Source organism: Falco punctatus, assembly GCF_963210335.1.
Source record: "Falco punctatus genome assembly, chromosome: 13".
Taxonomy (NCBI): Eukaryota; Metazoa; Chordata; class Aves; order Falconiformes; family Falconidae; genus Falco; species Falco punctatus.
Genome location: NC_137593.1, coordinates 29,135,110 through 29,143,256, shown reverse-complemented (window position 1 = coordinate 29,143,256; position 8,147 = coordinate 29,135,110). Strand labels below are relative to the sequence as shown.

The following is an 8,147-nucleotide window of genomic DNA, read 5'->3' as shown; positions in this document are numbered from 1 at the left end:
GTGAGGGTGCCCCTCTGCCTCCCCCTGCCCGGTAGCCTCTGCCTCTCCTGACCAGCCCAGAACATCGCTCAGCCTTCCCCAGCCCCAGGTTTCCTGCTGGGGCTGGGCCACCCACCCTGGCCCTGGGGAGCCTGTAGGAGATGGCAGCACACCAGGAAGGGGCTGGGGGGGTCACGGCCTGAGCTGCCCTGGGGTCCAGGAGGGCTCCCAGGCAGCCCCTGCAGACCTCCCTCCTCCTCCAGCCCAGCCACAGCCACAGCTGGCTTTGCTGGGAAGGACCATTTCTTGCTTGTGAAACAAGCCAGAACTTGATTCGCTTCCATTACACTCAGCCACGAGCAACATCTCTAATTTGGCCTCGAGGAAGGGCAAGATAAGGTGAGACATAGCAGATGAGATGCAGACACCATTTGACCAGCTGGCCCCTGCTCAAGCAGGCTGGGGTGAGGGTAGAGGAAATGTGACCTAACAGCAGTCACACTGGTAGACTGAATTTAGGCTTGTCTGCTGTGGGAGGGTTTGAATTAGGACAAGCGCGAACCCCTCAAGCACCACTGCCCTCCCCCAAAGCCCAGCTCCCAGCGCAGCGCAAACCCGGAGGGCTTTTCCTATGTGCGGGGCTTTATTGAGGAATCCAAAGTTTGGGAGATCAGCCCCGGATTGCTGGCTGCAAGCAGAGGGTGCTGAGATGCTGTGCGGGGGCTGGGGCTGATGTCCTGCTCCCTGCGAGGCTGGTCCCTCACTGGAGCCAGGATGGGGTGACCCTGCTGCACAGAGAGACCCATCCCTCTGCACCCCAGGGTCCAGGGACCTTCTGGCCCTACAAAAGCCTCCACCCTCATCTGTCTCCCCCCAGGAGCTTGCTCTTTCCAAACCACATAGACCACGACCATGTGGCTGGGGCTGCTTCCCCTGCAAGCCCAGCTCTAGAAGGGGAGAAGGGGTCTCAGCAGGGGGTTCCTCCCCAGGAACCTGGGTTCCATTGACAGGTCTGCGTGGGGTGTCCCCGGCATCCCTCCCCCACGTGGTTTGCTCACGCTCAGTCCAGCATCACTAAGGAGGGGCAAAGTCGGTGGCACTCATTTGCAGGACTGGAACAAGCACTGGAAAATCCCATAGAGCAGCTTTGAAGGCCACCAGGTTGCCACTGGCTCCCTGCAAAGAAGCAGGGAACAAGGCGCCCCAATCCTGCACTACAGGGCAGTGCTGGTGGTCTCTGCATGGCTCGGGGCACTCGGCAGTGACTTCAGGTAATCCACGTGCTTGCAGGCGTCCTCTCGATTGTGCCGGACATAGCAGATCACATAGACAATGACCATGGCAAACCAGCCAAACATGGTGATGAACATGGCCACATCCGTGGTCCTCTGACGCACACTGCAGAAGTTGACACCGGCATCCAGGACCTGGAGCAGCGGCTTGCCCACGTACTCCTCCCGTGGGGCCGTGTGGCAGGTGATGTCCTGGACAGAGTCGGGGTCCAGCCGTGCCTCCCACAACACCTCCTGCAAGGCACACTCGCAGTGCCAGGGGTTGTTGGCCAGCCGGAGCTTGGCATTGAGCGCCAGCAAGGCCTCCTTGGGGATGCTGCGGATGCGGTTGCTGGAGAGGTCGAGGGTACGCAGCCCGGCAGCCACCCCTTTGAAAGCCGCCCTGTCAATCTTCTCAATGGCATTCCTGGAGAGATCGAGTTCCTCCAGGTGGGAGAGGTGCCTGAAAGCATTGCTGGGGATCCTGGTGATGCTGTTGGCATCCAGCTTGAGGAACACCGCGTCTTTGGGGATGTCCTTGGGGATCTCCTCTAAGTGCCGGGAGCTGCAGAGGACGGCCATTGCCCCTGCCCGCTCCGTGCACTGGCAGCTCGGAGGGCAGGAGCTGCCCCAGGGGACGCAGAGCAGGAGGCAAAAGAAAGCCTGGGCGACGCTGGCTGCCGGCATTGTCGTCAGGGTCATCTTGCACCCAGCCAGCTCGGCATGGCTGCTGGCAACTCCCTGGTGGCTGCAGCAGCTCCCGGGCAGCAGGGCAGCTCCTCTGCGCTCCTGCAAAGCCTCTCCCATTGCTGGAGGAAAGCGGTGGGTGGAAGGGATATGACACGGCGTTATTTCCTGGAACACCACTTACGTCTCTTGTAATGTGCCCTGGCAAAGCGGTGACAGGCTGGGCTCAGGGGCCCAGAAAACAAGGGCAGAATGATACTGGCCACTGTCTTTTCCGGGACCACTTAATTTGGCTTAAGATTAATGATACCTGGACACAGAGCTGCAGAGATGAAAAACTCTCCCCCCCACCCCACCCCCATCTGAGCAAGAGACCACCCAGGCAGGCAAAGGGACTGCAGGATGGGGGGTGTCGAGACCCAGTGTTGCCTCTGCCCCTGCCTGCTGCCAGTTCCCTCATGGGATGTGGTGATTTGCTTCTGGAGAACAGCAGCAGTAAATTCCTATCTCACCAGCCCCGAGTGTTAAAAAAAAATGATGAGTCAGACTCCCCAGATCATCAGACTGGCTTAATCACCACTGTGGTTTTAAATAACAAGATGTGGAGTTCTTTTGCTTTCCCCATCTGGTCCATGCCCTGGTACAAGTCACGTTTCCAAGGGTTTTGCCAAAGCAGAGGTTTGGAAGTGACTTCGTTTTTTAAAGTAAAGAGTACGGTTTAACAGCCCAACTCCGGGAGCTGGAGCTTAAGAGAGGAGCCACTGACTATCCAAGTAAAGGGGGCAATCTGGGAACCTCAAGGGCCACCCCAGCCCAGCTGGGGAAGAGGCAGGAGGTAAAGCAGGTAGGCCTTCTTTCCTCTGCCCTTTGGTGTTGCTCACACCTCTCCTGCTGCCTTGGTCAGGCTGGGGGGAAGAGATCCCCAAGGTGGGGGTGGGGTGGGGGGAGGCACAGACCCTGGCAGACCCTTTCACCTGGGAACGAAATTGAAATTGTCCACAGTGATCTCATTAGGAGACCAGCTGGGCCCCAAGTCATTATCCTTCTGGTACCAGCATCCTTCTGATAATGGCATCCTCCTGGTAACAGCATCCTTTAAGCACTGGCATCCCTCAGGTATGAGCATCCCCAGGGTACCACTCGGGGGATGCTCGTACCTGAGGGATGCTGCCGGCAGACCTGCCGGTGGACCTGCCCAGGGCCGTGGGACTGCGCAGTGGGCTCTTCCAGGGGAGATGAAGTTGCGCTGCCTGGGAACCCCCCTGGCCCTGCAAACGCTCCCGGGGTCCGGCCCAGCCCCGGGGGGGAAGCGAGTACCACGCTGCGACGCCGGCTCCCACCGCCCGCCCGCGCCCGCCCCGTACCACCACCCGGCCGGGCACCGGCGGCCGGGGGCGATGCCCAGCCGCGACCCGCGCCCACGCCCTGCCCGGGGCCGGGGACCCGCCGGGCTCCGCGCAGCACGGCCGCCGCCACGGGGCCCCGGGGGTCCCTTACCCGCTCGGCCGGGGGCGGCTCCGCTCCGGCTCGGCTGCGGCTCCGACTGCGGCTCCGGCTCCGGCTGCGGCTGCGGCTGCGGTGCGCGGCGGCTCGGCCGCGATCAGCCCCGGCCCCACCTGTTGCTGCGGCTGCCGCCGGGGTCCCGCTCCCCGCCGCGGTGGGGGGGGGCCGGGCGAGGAGCAGGGCGGTGGGACAGCCGGGCAGCACAGCCACGGTGCCAGCGTCCGCCCGGAGCCCTTTCGTGCTGTAATTGAGTGATGCTAATTAGGTTTCAGCTATCGTTCTGAGGCTGGGGGCGCCGCTCGCTGGTCTGGGAGCTTTATCCGCGGGCGGTGCGAGGCACGACCGGCTCTTCCCCCCGCGCGGTGCCCCCGGCCCGGCCCGCGCCTGCGCCCCCGGCGGGACGGCGGGGGAGACCGGCAGCGGCCGTCGAGCGGGCGGAGGGCGATGGCAGGAGGTGCTGTGCCACCGCCCAGGGCCGCGGCAGAAGGTGCTGTGCCACCACCATGGCGCGCAGCTTGCTCCCCAGCAGCCCCTCATACTGACTCCTGCCTCGCCACGTTGCCTCTGCAGCCGGCATCGGGGGGTGCATCTGCAGGCAAAGGGGGTTTGTGCAACAAGGCTGGGGATGGGAACACTCAGACTGGGCTCGTCACGGATGTGCGCTCCCAGCTTAAACAGCTGCAACAGACCACCAGCCTTTAATTATTTAATATATGGTTTATTGAATTGGGTCGACTAAATTGCCAATCTGGCATCCCACCCCCACACCAAGCCCCAGTGCATCACTGGTGAAATTGCAGTTGCGCTGTGGTGGCCACCAGTGTGGGAAGAGCAGTCCCAGCTGTCCAGTGCCTGATCCATCAGGAGAGGTGGGGGGCACTGAAATTCACCCCCAAACCCCCCACACACCCCCATCCCCCCCAAGCAGTCCTGGGCACAACATGCCATGGCATGTGGGGCTGTTCTGGGCTATTATCAAGAAATGCCTCCACTCCGCCTTGTTCTCCCTGTAGCAGGCAACAGACAAGGTGAGCAAAGGACCCCATAAGAGCAGAGATGCCTGGGATGGACACACTGATGTCGTCTCTCCTGTCCCTACCAAGGGACCGCAGCACATGGATCACCTGGGTCCCAGCAAGCTGCCCCTTTCCATCCATGTGCACAATGGGACAGGGGCAGGCAGGTGACATTTAGCTGGTGCCTTGGCTCAGACAGAGGGAAGGAGTTCAGTTACAAGGTGGTGCTCAGCATACACGCGCAGGATCACATAACAGTATGGGACACAGCAAGTGGACCTGTGCAGAGCTATGAAACCATAGGTATATAAGCCGAGAGCTGCTCACCCCTTCAGAATTGCTGGGTCACAGCTCAGGACCATGTTGTTGGGTCTGAGGCAACCAGAGTTATGGGGACAGCTGCCACGGGAGCGACTTGCAGGGCAGTCAGGGCCTCTAGGTGCAAAAGACCCCGAGCCTTCTCCAGAGCAGTCCTCCCAGAGCTGTGGCAGTGGGGCTGCCAGGGCTCAGAGCAGGAGCAGGGGAGCAGAGCTGCCTGATGGATATCCCAGGTGGAAGAGGAGCTGGGGCTGGCAGGTCCTCAGTGCCCACAGCGAAGTAAAGAGCAGGATGGAGCTGAGAGAAGGAGCACCTTCCAGGAACAGCCCTGTGGCTCTGCGTGGCCCCAGCCCTGGGCTAGTGCTGAGGCTGATGCGGACGCACCAAGACATAAGCTGGGGCTGAGCCCTGTGGCTCAGGTGACTGGGATGCTGTGTAGGCTCTGTCCAGGCAGCCCCTGCTCCTGGCTGCTGGGAAGGGAATGGTTTTCCTCCCAGAGACCTGAAACGTATATTCATGGAGGCAACCAAAGTACCTAGTCTCCAGTAGCTGCCCATGGTGAGCTGGGGTAGAGCTGCAGGTCCCAACCAGAACCTGCTCTGCGGTAGCAGGAGCCCTGGCCTGTGCTTGAGGACTCAGTAGTAGGCGCCAAGGAGGGTCGAGACCTTGTGCAGGAGCATCTTGTGGTTGGCGTGCAGGGGGATCCTCTTGTCCAGCACCTGCCAGCGGATGCACAGCTCCGGGTCGCAGCCCTGAAGGAACTGGAAGGGGACCCGAGACATCAGTATGTGCTGCTGGCAAGGGGCCATGCCAGCCATGCTCAACAGCACCTCTAGTCCCCATCGTCCCACCCTTTCTTTTTGGGATCCCCGTTGCAGTGCCACCCCATGTTCAACCCCATGTTCTTCCTCCACTGCATGCAGCTGGAGCAGCCCACTCTTGGCGAGGGTGAGGTCTGGGTCTGGAGATCCGGCTCCCCTGCCCCATGCTAAGAGCCAGGTCAGGAAGCCATGGGGGCGAGATAACCATACCGAATTCAGCCGCTTCATCTCCACGTCATTCTGGTTGTCGAAGTGCACACTGACAGCAACCGTCTCGACCCAGGCATTATCTGTGTTGCGGGGATCGTCAAAGTACCCCTTGTGTATCTGTGTGTGGTGAAGAAATGCCACGTTAGCAGAGCCCTCATCACCTCTCTGAGGGCACTGAGAGGCCCAGGGGTGGTGGGGCATCGCCCCACATCTCCTCTGCCCTGCTGGAGACCAGTGCCCTGTGCCCACTGCAGCTGGAGCCACGGAGAGCCATGGCAGCAGGCGCAGAAACCAGTATGTGCAGCCCATCCCCAGGGTCCCTGGGCTGCCTCGCAGCCCTTTGTGCAGTGCGAAGCCATTATGGCGTGTCTCCTCCTCCCCCCGCCATTCCTCCCCGATGGGAGCAGTGGCCCAGGGATGGTACACCCTGGCCCTGTACCCTGGGGACACCCACATGCCCCCGTGCGACCATGATATCCACACGTCCCGTACAATGGTGGTGTCCCCATGTGCCTGTTCCGCCGTGACGCCTGTGTGCCCCTGTGCCAGGGTGATGCCTGCATGCCCCTGTACCGCTGTAACGCCCGCATGCCCCTGTACTGCTGGGACACCTGCATGTCCCCCACCTCAGTGCCTTGTTTCAGCAAGTTCTGGAACTGGGGCCAGAACTCCCGGCGCAGGATCCACTTGAGCTTCAGTGGGAGCGTCTCGCCCGGCTCCAGCGACCCCTGCACCAAAGCAGATGTCAACAGGGGAGGCCTGCCACCAGGCCAGCCCAGCCTCCCTCACTGCCACCAGCTTGGCCACTGGGCAGTTTCCACCACTACAGAAGATGCCACAAGATCTGATGGGGGAAGCAAGCAGCGGCGGTGCCTCCCTCCCTCCCTCTCCTGCCAGAAGTCCTCAGCTGTGCCCAAGCAGATGCCTGAGTTTGTCTGATTCAGTCTCTGGACCTCTCTGTCAAAGGACGGTATGCCTTAAGGCTTAACAAACCTACGTGAAGGACAGGTGAGAAGTGAAGCCATGGAGGATGAGGAGAAGGGAGAAGCAGGAGACAGAGGGTCGGGGGGGTGGGGGTGTGTAATGGGACCACTGCTCGCCCAGCACTCCGGGCAGCACAGTCCTGCGCGCAGATGCAATGCAGGAGGTGCAGAGGTACCTCCTCGGAGGAGGCTGTGACTTGTTGCTGTTTCTCCCTTGCTGCAGGGCATCCACCCAGCAGCTGGTCCCCGCCTCCCCAGATCCTTCTGCACCAGGTTTCCACCAGCTCTTACCCCAGGCAGAGCCCAGACTTCTGACAGCGGGTACTGAGCTACTAGGACTTCCAGCATCTTCTTCAGGCTCTTCCTTATAATGGATCCATCCAAATTCCTCCTCCAGCTGTGGGAGAGGCCCTGCAGCTGGAGGCAGTCTCCCCCTGCCCAGCAGTGGCTGAACAGGCAGCGGCGGGTTTGGCAGGTGCCAGTCTCTCTGAGATGGCTTTGTGCTGCCTTTCCCATTCCACCTCCGCGGCCCCATCCTGGAGCAGGACACTTCTGTCCCCATGCACTCACCGTGTCACAACAGGGTGCAGAGCGTGGTTGGGCCCAAAGCAGTGCAGCCGCCCACGGCCTCGCAGTCCCGTCCTGCCCATGGGGTTCCTGGCAGGGTGAGAGCGAGCAGGCTGCGACAAAGCCAGGGTCCATCTGCACCCCCCAGCACACCGATCAAAGCCCTGTACCACTTCCCCAAATTTCCCACCACTGCACTGCACCTCTTCTAGGGTGCTGGGTAATTTTTTTTTTGGGGGGGAGGGCAGCCCTGAGGACAATCATGCCATTATCGCTGCCCCACCATTAGCCACAGGAAAGCAGAAAGGGGAAGGATGCAGCCCCCCTGGATTCTCTGTCTCCCCGTTGCTTTGCCTCCGGCTGGGCACCGCAGCTCCCCCCGGGCCTGCCTCCCCCCAACGGATGCGCTCACAGCGGCAGCCCGTCCTGCACGGTGTAGAGGCCGTGGAAGCTCTGCCGGTCGATCAGCCCATCCATGGTGTTGTAGTTGATCTTCAGGAGAGACTCCAAGGACCTGGGGGGCAAGAGGCAGCCCGGCAGGGAGGGCTGGCTGTGCCACCCCGGGGAAGGGGCAGAGGAGCAGGGAGCCAGCAGGGACACTCACAGGCTGAACGGGTCCTGCACAGCCATGTCCTTGTGGTCTGCTGAGTAGGCAGGAGGGTCGTAGAGTGGGAAATCCACCTGCAGGGCACATGGCCATGTCAAGTCCCTCCTTGGGTCCCTGCTCTGGCAGCAGGACCCCTGGGGACACTTTCTGACCCAGTCCCTTCCTCTGCCCAGCTTGTGGCAGCA

General features: G+C 61.5%; 2 protein-coding genes across 3 annotated transcripts in view; both read right to left on the bottom strand.

Moving 5' to 3' along the window:
• Positions 1–1,193: 1,193 nt before the first annotated feature.
• On the bottom strand, positions 1,194–3,570 carry LRRC3 (leucine rich repeat containing 3; the record flags this gene model as incomplete). Its single annotated transcript, XM_080410441.1, has 2 exons — positions 3,435–3,570; positions 1,194–2,059 (listed from the first exon to the last, which is right to left on the bottom strand). The coding sequence occupies exon 2, from the start codon at positions 2,055–2,057 to the stop codon at positions 1,194–1,196; it is 864 nt and encodes a 287-aa protein (XP_080266567.1). The 5' UTR covers positions 2,058–2,059; positions 3,435–3,570.
• A 1,832-nt stretch (positions 3,571–5,402) lies between these two features.
• Positions 5,403–8,147, bottom strand: part of TRPM2 (transient receptor potential cation channel subfamily M member 2) — a gene marked incomplete at its 3' end in the record, with an annotated part of 30,082 nt that continues 27,337 nt past the window's right edge. The window contains exons 28-34 of one of the 2 annotated variants that reach the window (XM_080410377.1): positions 7,960–8,036; positions 7,768–7,869; positions 7,359–7,445; positions 7,080–7,185; positions 6,432–6,533; positions 5,806–5,922; positions 5,403–5,535 (exon numbers count right to left, since the gene is read on the bottom strand). In XM_080410377.1, coding sequence (XP_080266503.1) covers positions 5,410–5,535; positions 5,806–5,922; positions 6,432–6,533; positions 7,080–7,185; positions 7,359–7,445; positions 7,768–7,869; positions 7,960–8,036 — 717 coding nt within the window. Of the gene's footprint in view, positions 5,923–6,431; positions 6,534–7,079; positions 7,186–7,358; positions 7,446–7,767; positions 7,870–7,959; positions 8,037–8,147 lie in introns of both variants that reach the window. The other variant, XM_080410378.1, reaches the window with a different exon arrangement.